The 16,654-nt window shown below is 42.3% G+C and overlaps 1 protein-coding gene across 1 annotated transcript in view; it reads right to left on the bottom strand.

Annotated features, from left to right (window-relative positions):
• Positions 1–200: 200 nt before the first annotated feature.
• The window catches only part of RYBP (RING1 and YY1 binding protein), a 74,496-nt gene continuing 58,042 nt past the window's right edge, over positions 201–16,654 (bottom strand). Inside the window, exons 3-5 of the mRNA XM_082346223.1 lie at positions 4,873–5,049; positions 4,680–4,778; positions 201–4,241 (exon numbers count right to left, since the gene is read on the bottom strand). Coding sequence (XP_082202349.1) covers positions 3,989–4,241; positions 4,680–4,778; positions 4,873–5,049 — 529 coding nt within the window. The 3' untranslated portion in view covers positions 201–3,988. The remainder of the gene's footprint in view (positions 4,242–4,679; positions 4,779–4,872; positions 5,050–16,654) is intronic.

Here is a 16,654-nt window from a genome sequence, read left to right as displayed (position 1 = left end):
TCTTTGGTTCCATTATATTTTCTGCTGCAGCTCTGAGCCGTGCACTGAGACACCCCAGTCAACTTCAGCATCTGATAAACTCAAGTTCTTGGCCTCCTGTTCTACTGGAAATATTACACAAGTGAAAAATCTGAGTACAAAAAGTTAACTGTTTTCCTACAGGCTAAAAGTCTACACAGACAAAAATAAAGATTTCAATGTAAATTTTACTATTTTATTTGTGAAAAAACTACAAGCAGAATTCATAAATAGACATTTCTATTTAAAGCAGGAAAACGATAAAGTGGCTTCTAATAACATAGTCGTGCACATGCCAGTAACAGGAATATATTAACATCTTTTATTTGCTAGACAAAGAGCAGTGTCCAATATAAATTTCCCCCAAACATTTAAGACCTGTGAATTTCTGACCAGTTCACAAAACCACCGACACTTTAGCATGAAGAAAAAAAACAAACCTAACAGACTGTCAGCTCTAAAGACATTACAGAGCAGGAACTTCCAAAAGCGTTATACAAGCTGTCTTTCTGGGCAAATGAAAAATAAAGCTCGTATAATACATTAACAAAAATTCACAAGGTAAGATTATGTTTTGACATACTTAACAAGCATTCTCTATTTGTCTCCAACAAACAAAGCTAAGGAAATAATGTAACCATCTTTACACAGTAAATTAAGGTTACAAGTCATACACAAGAACAGAACTGCTTGCGCATTAAAAACTGTTCAGCTCCATTGTCATACTCTAAATGTTGGCTCTTAAACCATTTTCGGTTACATACAAGCAAAGGTTATTATATATTCAGCAATTAATAAATTTTCAATAATTTAAGATACGGTAGCTTAAAAAAGTAGACTGAGAATGGTCTTGATAAGGCAGGTGAAACATCTTAGTGGAACTAAACTCACAGAAGCTTCTGCCAATGTTTTGAATATCCAGATTGAAACTGAAAGATTTTGATTAAAATTTTTTGTGGGTGTCAAGATGTCTTTACCTTATTATTACTACTATTATTTTTTGAACTGCATGACTCAAGCAGAGCAGGTCAGATAAGCTCTGCGCGCGCGCGCACGCACGAGTGTGAAGAATTGTGTGGTATTAAAACAAATGGAAACTTGCAAGCGTAACACTGTGCTTTTGTTTGTTTTGTTTTTATAACCTGCTTACTGTGCCGCTGAATACCAAGTATTTCTGGTCCTCTTTTAATATGTATCTTTATCATCTACACTAGTGTTTTCACACACTGCCTACTAATTGTAGGGCAGACTGCAAATGCAGAAAGTTACAGGAATTCCATTTCCAGAATACATGCCTGAGGGATGTCATCCATTTCGGAAATCAAAAGCCTGAAGTACCTACCACCGCACTACCGTAACAGAACACACAACAGCAGAAAGGATGGGCCCAAGAACATCTGATTGCTGAGACCAGTCCCACCGTGCGCTGCAGTTTCTACCAAAATGGCCATTTCATCCTCTCACCTGTTCTAAAGCAATCCTCCCTTCCTTCACCCCTCCCCATTCTTTAATTTATCACGGAGGCAAAACTGAAAAACCAAGACATTGGCAATGAATCAATTAGCAGCCTCTGAGTAGCTGGTGAACCAGCTTTTCCCACACATCTCGGGGTCCAATCACTTTACATGAAACTAATTTTGAAAAAGTACACAGTGTTTCTGAACAAAGTGCAAACCAACACTTACTGGTTCCAAAAGCAGTGCAACCCACATGAGTTTGGTGACGTTTAAATTTTTTTAAAAAGTTAATTAAAAAACTTAGCAATTCCTTACACCTCTGGAAAATAAATATGGCTGACTAATTCACCCTCCCTGAGACCCTTAATAAAAGGAATATTAAAACTTTAGAAGGAATGTCTTTGCAATACTCCACTAATATTAAAATGTGGATTTAAAATTCATAGTCAAATCACTATGTATTCTATATCCTGATGCTTATAGAAAGCATCTGATTTCCTTTGGTTCATTAATAAATACTTTAAAAATGTATTTAAAAAGGTAAGTATAGCTTGCATCCCAGATACAAGCAGTATTTTAAAAAGAGGGGGAACATTGTCCATGCATTTGAGAATAGGACCACAGCAACAAATGGCACTGCTTTATCATCTATACCTTTGAGAACAGAATTTAAATGATGGTACATTAGTGACTAAGGAATAGTTTTAATGTAAATGTGAAAGGAGCCTTCCTGTTGGCTACTCAAATCAAGCTGTTAATTTTTCTGTTTACTTGTTGCCTCCACAGACAGAAGTTACTTCTATTCTTAAGCAGACCAGGTTTTTCACACCAAAATGTGGTGTTTCATTACTAATCTGCTACCCTCCCGGAAGTACCATCAAATAAAGGAAGGTGACATCAAGTTCCCATGCTTGAAATGACTCTCAAGTCTATGAACTCTGCGGATATGAATGTAAGAGTCAAAGAGAAGACAGACCCTAAATCTAAACAAAGCAAAACAGAACATTTTTAAAATGAGGAGGGGTGGATTCATATTAGCGGTCTTTTTTTTTCCCCCTTTTTTTGTTTGTTTTTGCAAGACAGTTTTAAAAAAGAGAGAGTGAAAAGAATCTTTTTTAAAAGAGAGTTTACTCAAGCTATCTTTATCTTGAGGAAGAAAAAGATCACAGGCTCGCAGGAAGTAGGAGCTTTCCCTGCAACTCTGGCTGCCAGCACTTCAACCATTTATTCACCACTGAGTTCCTTCCCACAGCAGGGAATTGAGACACGTCTCCCAACAGTGAAAAGCTCCATGTGGGGACTGCATGTACTGGTTGATAACCTTTGTTCAGTAAAACAACAAGACTAGATTTCAGGAAAGAAAAAAGAATTCTCACAACTGAATGGGTAGGGTAAGGGAAACGAGGGGAAGTGAGGCAAACAAAGTTCGATTAAACAAAACACCACATGCAAAGTGGAGACAGGGATTTGCTTCTTGTATGGACCAAAAATACAGGTTAGACAGTTTGAATCCTAAAACTAAGAGACAATTTATCAATTTACCTCAGACATGAGTAGAGGTCTGGAAAATGGATGGAATTCGAGTTACAGAATACCACATTTTCATGAATGCTTATGTAAGAACAGCAATGTTAACATGTAACCGTAATTTACACGAATACTTGGCATTCTGGAGCTAGTTTCGTTACTTTTGACTGATCAAAGCCCTCCCAACTAAACCACTTGTGATTTGTCAGTTATTCCATCGCAAATGCAGGCTATCTGGAGCAGTCTTTAATTTGAGATCACATTGTTTAAAAAATATATATTTTTCTATCGTCCAGTACTCTTTAGACAGATGAGAGAGTCAAGTTCCCACGTGGGTTGGAACATACTTCACGTAAGACTGATTTTAACTTAATTTCAGCACTTTCATAGAAGGGACCGTCCCAGATCTGTAACTGTTCAATGTTGAATTCACTTCACAGTGTATCAAGCACCAGCGTTGCCATGGATTGGTTTCAAATAACCCTTTATATATAATTTTATATTTATATATATATAGTTATATCAAAACTGATAGTACATAGTATAACTGGAAGAAAGAACTAAACTTAAAAGGATATGCTGAAAGGATGGAGTCTGTGAACACAATAAATAAAAGCTCCCTCCCCCTCCCACCCCACTCCCCCCCAACAAAACAAAAACAAAAACCAGTTGTAATGTACATGGAAAATTGTGCACAGCAGATTTTTTTTTTTTATATAAAAAGTAGATTCAGGAGCACATCCAATTATAAATGATTGTTAGGAAAATCATATAAAACAATGGAATACATAAAAGTGTCAAGAGTAATCGTCAGGGTGCGAAATTCCTTGGGGGCCAGATGCCCATGGCAAGCAGAAATTATCCTGGCAGCATCACTAAGAGGTCGATGTCCACAGAAGATTCTCCAGGGGTGCGAGCGGCATGGGCAGGTGGAGGATGTGAATTTCATACCCTGATTCATAGTTTTCACAACTCCATGTGCAATTTCAGAAAGATTCATCATTCACTGCTGACATGTCGCCCTTTGGCGTGGAGGAGCGGGAGGAGCCCTTGTCTGTGCTCTCCGACCCCGAGCTGCTCTGGTTCTGCTGTTCTGACCCTGCACTGGAGGTCACTGTGGATGAGGAGGTCGAGGAGGAGCGAGTCTTTTCCTTAAAGTCTGTGATAATGACGGTGACGTTGCCCACAGTCACTGCCAGCTGCTGTGCGGTGCTCCTGTCCACGTTTTTCAGCCGGGGCCTGAAAGCAACACCACAGGGGGACAGCCCATGAAATCAGCTACGGATGCAAAGGACTTCGGGCCCAACGTCACCCCGCCACACACACAGACTGCATGTCGCTGTGGCAATGAATCTAAAACGCCAGCACAGATACCAGCGCTTACTACCAAATCTGCCGACTAAGCGTAGCAAGAAATGAAACCGCCATCAGTTAGCAAAGCTTCGGACCACTGCCAAATTATGATCAATTTATCTTTCTCCTGTTTTGGACTCAGTCATATAAAAGCAGCTCGTATCTATGTACATGTATTTTGAAAGTTAAAAGTCCCACCCCCCCAGATCTTCACCCCACCCCTTCTTAGCCTACAAACCCACAGGCACAAAAGCACCCCTGACTCTTGATTATGAGCAGGTGAATCAGGGCAGCGACGTGGTGTTTCACTCTAGTTTCAAATACCTTGAGGTGTGATTCGTTTCACTGGTCTTTGTTGTAGCATTTGCAGACTGTATGCTGTTCGCTTCGCTAGGAGGATCTTTCAGAATATCGGACTTTGGTCTAAATGGGGAGACAGAAAAAGAGGCATTTAAAAGACATCTTTCATTCACCTGCAAAATAATATAGTACTGTACTGAGTTACCCAAGAACTTACTTTGTTTTTTTGTTGGTATTTTTCTTGGTAACACTAGGGCTAATTTCTTTATCTTTCTCGGGTTTCTCTTTGTCTTGCTTTTCAACCTTCTCCTTCTTCTCCTTTTTAGGGGGTGGTGGAGTGGCATACTGTTGGGCCACTTGCTGTGCCACCAGCTGAGAATTGATCCGAGGTTTTCTAAAACATTCAAGAAAAGATGCCTCATCATTTGCTTTTTAACTGTTTCTTTAATTTTAAAATTTTGGTCTCATAATTTTTAGGTATTTTATTACTGGTATCTGGCAACTCAAAGTAAATTATATGGTGTTTATTATTTCCAGATAGTACGGTTAAGTCCATAAAACTTTTCCTCTTTCAAATCCACTCTCCGTACATCTACCTTTAATGACATAAACACACGTGCTCACACAAACATACACACCCCTGTGCAGTCAAGACTTTCAGCCAATACAACATGACGCTGCTTCTCAGAGTGCTGAGAACACTACTTCTTTTGAGCTGTCAAGATTATACTGACTGACAGCTTTCAAATACTCCTGCTGCAGAGGGTTAATCTCATTTTATTAAATGGACACTGGTAATCCTTTGAAAAGAGAATGAAATTAGAAGTGTGACATTCACTCCTCAATCTAATTACTCCGACTTGCTCTGCTCCCCTGCTGCTCTGCGACTGGCACAGACACACGTACAGAGCAATAGAAGGTAACCGTGGTTCATACGAGCTTCCAAGCGGGTGAAGACAAAGTCACTATAAAAAAATCTTAGACAAGTGATACATTCATTGTGCCATCAACCATTATGTCTGCACCAGTCTCCAACTGACAATGGCTGTTAACACTATTGTTTACAAGTTCTAAACGGTGCCAAACGCTTCTCACAATGCATAACCATTCGGACCCAAATGGTAAAGGGAGAAAGGAAAACCTAGGCACTATTTCTATACAATATTAATTTTCAAAGACATTAGCATCTAGATCGACGTTTACAATATAATAAATTCTCCAAGTACAAGGCAGAAAACACATATCTAAGTGGGTCATTAATGAGGTGAAGCAACCACCTGCCATGATGTAATGATCCCCTTCAGACCCTACATCCCCCTCTGTTCCCAACGATGGAGGCACTGGCCAGAGAAAAATAACTGGACAGACAAGGTCTGCCTCATCAATGAGGGAGCCAGTGGTGGAAGAACAGAAACGGAAAAAAAATAAAAAAAAAAGCCTACGAAAAACAAAACAAAAGTTTCTTTCTTAAATAATTCCACCATTTTTTTTTTTTTTCAAGAAAACAAACAAAAAGAGTTGCTAGATACAGGACACGCTGGCTCCTAAGTTAAGCACAGTTATTGAAGCACCTCTTGGGAGGAGGTGTGATGTGGCGAAGAAGAAATACAGGACAAGGAGGGGACAGACACCTACTCCTTGACTTCATCAAGGCCAGCCTGCTAGGGGAAGTCACTGGGTTTGTTCTGAGTGTCTCAGTGCTGGTTCCACAATAGTGTGGCTTTGCAGAAAGCACACCAACAAAGGAGCAATCCCAGAGCAAGTTTCCTAATGGTCTCCGGCAAACACAGGCCTTGGTTACGGCGGCATACGATGAAGCCCACAACAGGTACGGTCACCTCAGGCTGGACCACAAGCAGCCTCACATGCCACTTAGCAAGGGATTCAAAGATGTGAAGTGCCCCGAGACAAAGGGAGGAAGGTACTTAATACTCTAAACTGGGGCTTCCCTGGTGGCAGAGTGGTTGAGAATCTGCCTGCCAATGCAGGGGACACGGGTTCGAGCCCTGGTCTGGGAAGATCCCACATGCCGCGGAGCAACTGGGCCCGTGAGCCACAATTACTGAGCCTGCGCGTCTGGAGCCTGTGCTCCGCAACAAGAGAGGCCGCGATAGTGAGAGGCCCGCGCACCGCGATGAAGAGTGGCCCCTGCTTGCCGCAACTAGAGAAAGCCCTCGCACAGAAACGAAGACCCAACACAGCCAAAAATAAATTAAAACAAAACAAAACTCTAAACCCCCGCCCCTCAAGTGAAAGGTGAAAGGTAACATTCTTTCTTTACAGGTCTAACAAAGGCAGCAGCAGCCATTCTAACACATTCTACTCTTTCAAAGAGGATGTGTATCTGTTAATACTTACAGAGAAGATAATCACCACTACAAACTATTTCACAAGTACTCACAGGGGACACAAACAGACCAGCTGTCTACAGGGATTACCACGCAGTTTAAATCAGAGTTTAAACAAATTGTCATATACTAACCAATACTCAGGTGTCAAAATGAAATAACTCAGCCAAGTGAAAACTAACTAACTAACTGAATAAAACTTTATGAAAAACTACACCTTGAGGGAGACTTTCAATTAAGCCAGTATGTGTACTTCACTGCATGGAAGTCTGACAAGAGAGGACAACTGGACACCAGTCCAAGACTACCTTCAACAGCGAGAAGAACCAACGGCACGTGGCACACCAGACGCTTGCCCCAGAGAAACCACCCCCAGCCCCATCACCAAGCCCACCCAGTCTGAGTTAGGGGGGGCCTGTCTCACTCCAGCACATCCTACAGAGTTCTGTGATGTCAGTTAGCACGCCGCACTGTAACTGCCAATCAAATGTACACTCCGGAATGGAACGACCGTGTCTTAATCATCCTTCTCACTGTGGCATTCAGCACAGTACCAGGTACCCAATAAAATTACCTACTGGATGAATAAATAATAAACGAAAATTTCAGAGAAAGACAAAGTAGGATAAGGACTGAGACAAGGGCCCAAGCTTTGGTGATCAAGAAGTCAACTGCCGACTTTCAGGAGAGCAAGCCACACGCGATCAGGGCTGCAAAGATGAAGGGATTACAGGATGTCAGAGGAATAATCTAGAGGCGGCCAACAGGAACCCTTTTGAGAATTGTGGTGCTGAGGTCAAGGACAGCCCTGCCACTGCAGAAAGGGGTCAGCAGGGTTTGAGGAGATTTCCTTGGGAATGGGAAGCTTAAAAATCATGTTGTACACTGAAAAGGGAGAAAGACTGAAGGCAGGCAGAAGAGAGGGGTTAGCCATGGGGCAAAGGAGAGAAAGAATACAATCAAGAAAAGCGCTGGGGCTTCCCTGGTGGCGCAGTGGTTGAGAATCTGCCTGCCAATGCAGGGGACACGGGTTCGAGCCCTGGTCTGGGAAGATCCCACATGCCGCAGAGCAACTGGGCCCGTGAGCCACAATTACTGAGCCTGCGCGTCTGGAGCCTGTGCTCCGCAACAAGAGAGGCCGCGACAGTGAGAGGCCCGTGCACCGCGATGAAGAGTGGCCCCCGCTCGCCGCAACTAGAGAAAGCCCTCGCACAGAAATGAAGACCCAACACAGCCATAAATAAATTTAAAAATGGTCCACATCAAAAAAAAATCTTAAAAAAAAAAAAAAAGAAAAGCGCTGGGATTGGGATTGACATGTATACACTGATGTGTAAAAAACTGATGACTAATGAGAACCTGCTGTATAAAAAAATAAATAAAATTCAAAAATTTTAAAAAAAAGTGCTGGGAAAGGAACAGAGACACTTTCTTCTGAGACGGGAGGGATGCTAGGTACTGGGGGATTATTGGCAGAATATGGAAGTGAGAGATCGAAGGAGAGATCCTGAAACGATGGACATCAGAAGTGGCGCCTGGGTTGGTGAGCAGCTGGCACTACCAGCACAACAGAGAGCTAGGGAAGAGCAGAGAGTAGAGGAAGTCACCCTCGCCTCACAAACAGCCCCAACGGCAGGCGTGTGGTGCACCTGCAAGCAGCTCTCAACCACCCAGACGCCGTGCTGATCCAAGATGGATTATCCCCTCACGGGTGGCTCGCCGAGGCCATGGGCACAGCGTGGGCAACAGGCCAGGTGCCTGTCTCATACTCCTCCCGCGGACGACCACTCTGTAACATTTCAGCAAGGCAAGCAAACCCTCAGAATTCTTCAGTGCATGCACCACAATCCAGTATCTGTAGGACACACACACACACACACACACACACACACACACACACACACACACACACACGGTAACATAAGCGGCAACTCCTCAAATGCAGCACGTGTGCACAACCGCGCCGATGTCCTCACTTGTTCCTAAGAAAATGATGTCTGACTAGAATAGTGAAAGTGTTCCTCCTCTCTAATGGGCAACCGAACTGAAACTTCACAAATGAAAAGGACCCAAGGCTCACTGGGATCAGATTATTACCAAGAAATATGGGATGTCTGCTAAAAGCACCTGTGTTGTTTCACAAGTACCGCTGTGTTCTCAACGTTCTCAAATAACAACCTAGTAATTCTTCCATCATCACTTGCTCCTTCCCCACAAAAAACCCTCACCAACAGGTGGGAATTTATTATTTTAATTATTAGAGTGGTTTTTTCAAACTAGTTCCCCCAACAAATCCCACATTCCTTCTCAGACCAGGGAACGGGCTGAGATGGGGAAATGCACCTAATTCATTTTGAAATGGTGCAGTGCTGCTGAACAAAATGCATACTTTTTGGAGAAGGTGAAGAAATGAGAAGGGTCATCGGTGGGAGACCCTCCAAAGGTGCCACCCTGCCATAACTGCTGTGGCAGCTCCTGCCATCCGTCCCCTACTTACTTGCAGGCCGGCACTCTGACGGCATAAGGGTGGGAACGTGCCACCTCCACGGAGAGCCACGCGCACCCCACTCGACCCGGCCGCGCTCCCCAGGTTAGATGTTATGAACTGCCCGGAAGCAGCCGGGGCAGAGCCACCTCACAGCCAGCACAGGACAGGCACACTGCGAGGCCAGAGTCAGCACAACATCCTCTAGGGCAGAAGTGATTGTCTCTGTTTGACAAATTAAGGAGACTGAGAGCAGAAAGATCAAGAACCTTGTCTAAGGTTCACAGTAAGTGGCTAAACTGGGATTTTTTAACCCAGATCCACCTGAACTTTTCAAAGACTCCATTCATTCATTCATTTATTTATTTATGGCTGCGTTGGGTCTTTGTTGCTGCACGCAGGCTTTCCCTAGTTGCGGTGAGCGGGGGCTACTCTTTGTTGCGGTGCGCGGGCTTCTCATTGTGGTGGCTTCTCTTGTTGCGGAGCACGGGCTCTAGGCGCACGGTCTTCAGTAGTTGTGGCACGCGGGCTTAGTTGCTCCGTGGCATGTGAGGTCTTCCCGGACCAGGGATCGAACCTGTGACCCCTGCACTGGCAGGTGGATTCTTAACCACTGCGCCACCAGGGAAGTCCCCAAAGACTCCTCTTATGAAAGTAACTTCAAATGAGTCTCCCCACCGTGTGTGTGTGTCAGGGGGCGGGGAGGGGGCACAGGGTACTAGGGATGGAAGACCCAGGTCAACTCAGGCTACGGTTTCAACAGATACCTGCCCAAGAATTCCAGCACTCTCGTTAGCCCCACCATCCTCACTGGGGTAAGAAGAGGAGTACTTGGTTGTCCTTAAGGGGAGAGGAAGGGGCACGGGGAGAGGAGATGGCAAAGTATGTTTTCCAATGTCTTTTAACATTTCCTGTAAGGAATGAACCCGTATCACGACATTTAACACTGCTGATCAGTGAGAAATAGTTACTTCCCACAGATTTACATTGCTCAATGCAGTCTTTTAAGTGTCATACAACACACTGTATATAGCTCGCTTAATGGGCAGAATTTCCAGCATATTGCAGGACGTCAATTCTTCAATATGGAGCTGAGAGTCTGGGGTTCTCCAAAATTACCTAAGTTTCCCAACTAACAAATCTTAAATAAGCAATTAACAGCTTTCCCAATACAGGGGAAAACATCAGATCAAAGAACATGGCTTATTGCTTTTGGTGACTACACCTCAAAGCCCATTAACCACCAACAAAACAAACAAACAAACAAAAAGCCCTGTTTGACCAGAAATACTATATAGTATATAACATGGGGCCTGGTTTCCTTTATAAGTACGTTTGCCAACAAAAGTTTTTTCCAATCTTCTTCAAAACTGTATTTTTTTAATAAAAAATTTTTAGGCTTCTGAAAATTGTTTCATACCTTTATTGTTGCTTTTCCAATAGAGTTTACAAAGGAAAATCTGCTGTGACATTTCAGTAATAGACATCGTCAGGAAATCTTGTCTATTTATTTGCATTTGAACAGCTAATATTTCAGAGAAGAGCTGATTCCATAAAGTGAAGCAAATCTTTATCTAGGGACATCCTTAATTTTTGAAAAAGAAAAATTTCAGAGTTCGAGCACACATGAACACAAATGAGAGCAAAAAACAAGCTATCTTCCTGGATTGCTTTGGGGGAACATGGGCAAACCATGTTTCCCCCATACAACACTTTCCTTCTCCACTGTGTGCTCAGCGGAACCTGAGATCTGTGATCATTTCTCATGTGCTTTTCTGTATCTCAGCTCCCACAATGAGAAACAGGACAAAGCCATCTTCTCGTAGTTCAGGCAACAAAGAGCAATAACAAATCCTTTTTTTTTTTCCCTTGATTATATTCAGCTCTTCCTAAACTAACATTTATGTTTTGTCCACTTATAGAACTCCATTTTCAGTTAAAATACCCTAAGGGCTCTGAAATCAGACAATCAACTTATCCATTAAAAAAAAAAAGTACCCTGCAACTTACAAAACATCTTTGCCAAGTTAACTGACACTGCCCTTGAGTTCTCCTGCCATCGCCTTTACCTCCCCCACCAAGCCCTTCCTTGCCTTGGCAATCTGTCGGTTGAAAAATTAGCAATTTCCAGGACTGAACTACTCTGAAAATGCCTGTCCATTTAGCTCACTCTATCAGGAGCCCACGAGTCTTTATGAGAGATCACATCATGGCTCTGTAATTAAAAGGAGACTTCTCTACATGACCCATTTCCCTGTCCCTCCACTCAAAAGGTTATTCTACACGTGTGCACCAATGACTGAACTTCTGTATTACCGAGCCCACGATACACGCGCGCCCGCGCACGCACGCACGCACACACACACACACCAGCTGGGAACACAGCAGAGTACTCTGCACAGCCGTTACCGACTAAAATATTTTGAAAATGAAAGGGGAATAGTAAATACAACCTCAGGGAAGCGGGTGGGCCAAATGTGTAAAGTGCGTTATAAACTGCACACTTTTCTTTGCAGAAGTACCTGTTAAAGCCATAATGAGGGTAAATAAATCTGATCTTTGTCTGCATACAATATGTATTCCAAGTTAAAAGAAGCTGTGAACCCATTTTCATGCCGGCTAACGCCTGTATTTAGCTCCAAGGCCACGTAAGCATTAAGATTCAGGGTCTGTCCCAGCAACACTGCCGACCACACACTACTGGCTCCTGGCTTCGGTGAGCACAACAGAAAAGAGGCCCTACGAGAACAGCTCGCTTTCTGTTCGTTTTACCCACCCGCTGCGGACCCACTGTATGTTACAAACCAAAGATAAAGCAGAGGAGAAATGCTGTGAACAGAACACAGAAGTCAGGACTCTGGCTCCAACATCAATGACCATGAGATCTTAAAGGGTGATACAAGACTTCTTTTAAACTCTAGACATGCACAGGTAGAACAGATTTGAAGTAATTAGGCTACTTTAGGGCTCTTTCCCCTCCACCTATACTTATATTTTAACAACTACTGCCTCACTTTATCCTCAACAATTCTAAAAGGTATGTTACACAACCACTAGTATTCTCAGTTTAAAAAGAGAGAGAGGATTTACAACTACACCAGAGACAATTAGTCTGGTAGTCTTTCAGGTGTACCATGCTAGGCTGAGAGTTTTGTAACAAAGGGTTTTAATCTCATGAAAATTTCTGTACCTTTTCATATTTGATGCACGTTATAGTACAGTTATTACTAAGAATCACCCAGGTGAGTCAATCCAGCCCAATGAAGAATAATAGATGAGGAAATATGGCAGATAATCTAGTTTCGTAAATAAGTTCCCAGGGAGTTTCTAGGTAAGCACATTCTTTGCCACTATTTTAAAGGGCTGATTATCCTAAGAGACCAATGGACAAATATTCATCTGTTCAGTTATGGGATGAAACCACACAAGAGCTCCAGTCAAATTCTTCCCTGACGCAGGAAACATAAGACCTTGTACTAGCTGTCAGTCCCAGTGACTAGGGTGCTCTTTCAGCTTGCTGATTTAGGCTCAGTTCAACATTACGCAGACCTAGCTGGCTTTGCTTTGGAAAGGTGAATACTCATGGCCTTCCTTCCCCAGAGCTGCTGTTGCCACAGAGTCAGGCCACGCTACACCAGGGTAATACGAAACTTCTATGACCTTGTGACCTTCACTGCTACAATCATACACTGCGTGGCATTATTAAATTCTCTCTGCTCCCCAAATAGTATCTCTTCTTGCTGTTCTTTTCTCTCCTAAATAGTTCTTTCGCCTCTCATGTAAACACCTGTTTTCATGAAATTTCTCAAATCTTTTAGAATGAGCCACTGGGTGGCCCAAAGGGGTCTGAGTTCATCTTCTAGGTTACTCTTTCCCACCAATATACATCCTTGACTCAGGAGAACCACTCTGCCTTGTACCAGAAAACTAAAATTTCCCCCTTAATTCGGACTCCAGCTATCAAATTAAAAAAAAAAAAAAAGTCAAGCCATCCCCTTTATTCCACTTACCTCTCCATCCTCACCTTCACAGGTAATAGGGAGAGTACGGACTTTAGAGTTAGGACAGTCTTTGGACTTTATCCAGACTCCGCTATTGAGCTTGGGTAAATTACTCAAAATGGAAATGGGGCCACACCTAATATAACAGGGCTGAACTCAAGATTAAAGGAGGTAAAGTTCTCTTAGCTCGTCATAGTACACGTACACAGAACATGCAGATATTCCACAAAATAATCCCCCTTAAAAGTAATATCTACATTTCAAAGCACTAACTTTTCCAGCTGTAGATGCATCTACTACCCTTCCACAGACACTTGGAGGCCAATGGAAATATTTACAAATGAAAGAAGCTGGTAAGCTCTGCCCTACGGAAACGGTTCTAGAGACAGAAATCCGTCACGTAGCTTAGTGTCCTATGTTAATCATGCTGTCTGGTAGCAGAGGCAGCACTAAAGATCCTCACTGACTTAGCTGTCAGTTTTTCTGCGTTACTTCAGACAGAATTTTAGTTTTGCAGATATTCCTTTTAAAAGAGAATGCCTTTAGGGGAGGCTACCGGACTTCAATTTTACAATACTATACATGGTATTGCACAAACTCACCAGATGATACAACTTGGTTAGAAACAACTGGCTCCAAGAGAACTAACATAAGCATCCTTAACAGCAGAATCTGAAATGTTCTACTACAGATTCAAAATTATCATTGTATTCAAATGTCTTTTATGCTCCGAAAACACACTTACTTAAAAAGTACTTGAGCACCAGTCACCGTCGGCACTGTAACTTTTCTGCAACTCTGGAACAGATGTTCAGAAAGTAAACGGAGCTACAAGTGGTTGAGGCTCCTGAAAACAAAACCCTTATTTTATAAACGAAGCTGGCAGCAATGGAGAGATAGCCTAGTCCAGCTGGTTCTCAAAGCACTGTGGTCCAGCGACTCCTGGGGGCATTCAAGACCCTTTGAGGAGGGTCTACAAGGCGCAAACTATTTCTATAATAATTACCTCCACAGTAATACTTGCCTTTTCGTTTTCCAAAGACTAAATGACACGTGACATCGCTGCTCTGAGAGCTAATGAAATGTATGTTTGTATATTCCTGTGTTCTAAACATTGCTCAGTTTTAATTTCTGATGTGGAAAGTATCTACAGGTATAGCCAACATGAGCCAAAGCTACTTGGGGTCCATAATAATTTTAAACAGTGCAAGAGATCCTCTGACCAAAAAAGCTTGAGAGCTGCTACCCTAGGACCATGACAAATATTTTACTGTGCAAGTCTGCTGCTTCATCACAGGTAAAGAAAGAAGAGGTTTTCTTCAGAAGACAACTTCTAAAACAACTCAAGCTTAAATTCTTGCTCAGCAAAACTTCAAAAAAACAAACAAAAAACAACAAAAAACCCCCACCACCATGAAAAGCAGCATCACCTCCAAATGCAGGTTAAGAGAACATTTCAAAGATAAAGAAAAAATTTTAAACTTCCTAAACACAAGCACAACTTTCAAGAACAAGGCTTAAAGTATTTCAACCACAGACTATAAATCTGGCTTCCTTCCATTTCCTCTCCCCTGTGGTGCCTAAAATAACAGAATTTCATTGTGGTCATTCAAATATTTAAAGTAAATGTCCCATAATAAATATGCCCTTTAGATCTCTCACAGCATTTCTCCAGAAGTAAATCCACTGACAAAGAATGGACTAGTTGACATCATGTGAAGAAAAATGTTTCCTAAATTGTTTTCAAAATGGACCTTCTTTGAAGATGGCTAACTGCATTTCTTTTTGATACCTGCCATTCCAAATTTTCAATACAAATTTTATTCTACAGTAAAAGACGTTGGTGTTAAGAGTGGAAAGGTGTTTTTTGCTGGCTGAGGATTTCGTCTGAGCCGTGTTAGGATCGCTGCCACGCATGAGGCAGTGTGAGAATTACAGTAGCTGCGGTATTGTGACTACAGAAGTGGTGGAGACACACCTCCCCTCGCCCGCCTCGTTGAGGGGGAAAGCTCATGTAGGTTACCAAATCCCAACTCTCTGGGCCAGCGTCCCTACTTCGAAAGCCCATCTGAATAAAGGAGCAGAGAGAGATGCAACATTCCTCGTGCTGTCTCTTGTCCTGGTTTCACCTCCGGCATTCGGGCTTATGTTTCCAAATTCATCAAACAGACTTTTCCTGGTGTCTACTCTATGCCAAGGCAGGCGCTCTGCACTCTGAGTACGGGTATATGCTTCTTTTCCAAGAAGCTGATAAAATATGACGCTTTAGATTTCAACAGCCAAGATCTCTGTTGAGGGTCCTTTGTGTTTTCTGGGCTGCTCCCTGTCACACAAGTTGGATCATAGGACTTAGCAGGCTGAGGTGCCTCAGCTCTCTCCTCTGCTTTCTGTATTTATTTTAGAACCTAACTCCATGACCTTGGATGAATTACATACTCTCTCCAGACTGCAGTTTCCTCACTGATAAAAGAGATCAGAATAGAGTAACTAAGCAATCTCTATGGCTCCTTCAGCTCAGATACTTGTATTCGATATTTAATAAAAACAACCAAATAGAGTTATTTGTTCTTAACGTACAGGCAAGTTTGCATTAACTACATTCGACAAACTATACTGCTGGGTTAGTGACTTTGATATGACCTCTCCCAATCTCCCCAGAAGATACACAAAATTACCTTATAAATCATGCAAATGATTTTAAGAAAGATCACAAGACACTACAAATCTCTTCGTAAACTATATATCTTCAGATGCAAATAAACTTGATGATGTATCAAGTCTTTCTCCAAGAAACTATACTAAAGCAATCCAATCTGCTCTGAAAATTACTTTATAGCTCTCAGAGATCCCATTTAAAATGCACGTAACCATTTTGAAATTACAGTTCATGCCACAAAACTGGGCACCTACAAAGCACACAGAAGAATTTGTAATTCTTCAGAGGGAAACCCCCCCCGCAAAAAAAAACGTTATTTAGATAATTTAAAGAAATCCAAGATCTAACAAACCAGTTGCCCTCTTCAGGTCTTGGTTTTCTCACCGGTAAAATTAGAGGGTTGGACTAAATTAAGGTAATCTTAAGGATTCCCTCAAACCTAATCCTTAAAACAAAACAAAAACACATGTAGTAGAAAATAAGAGTTCTAACAAACAGGTTAGTTCACG

The sequence above is a fragment of the Balaenoptera borealis genome (genome assembly GCF_965194805.1).
Source record: "Balaenoptera borealis genome assembly, chromosome: 12".
In the NCBI taxonomy this organism is placed as follows: Eukaryota; Metazoa; Chordata; class Mammalia; order Artiodactyla; family Balaenopteridae; genus Balaenoptera; species Balaenoptera borealis.
The sequence above is the reverse complement of the archived record's forward strand: the minus strand, read 5'-3'. Positions and strand labels throughout refer to the sequence as shown.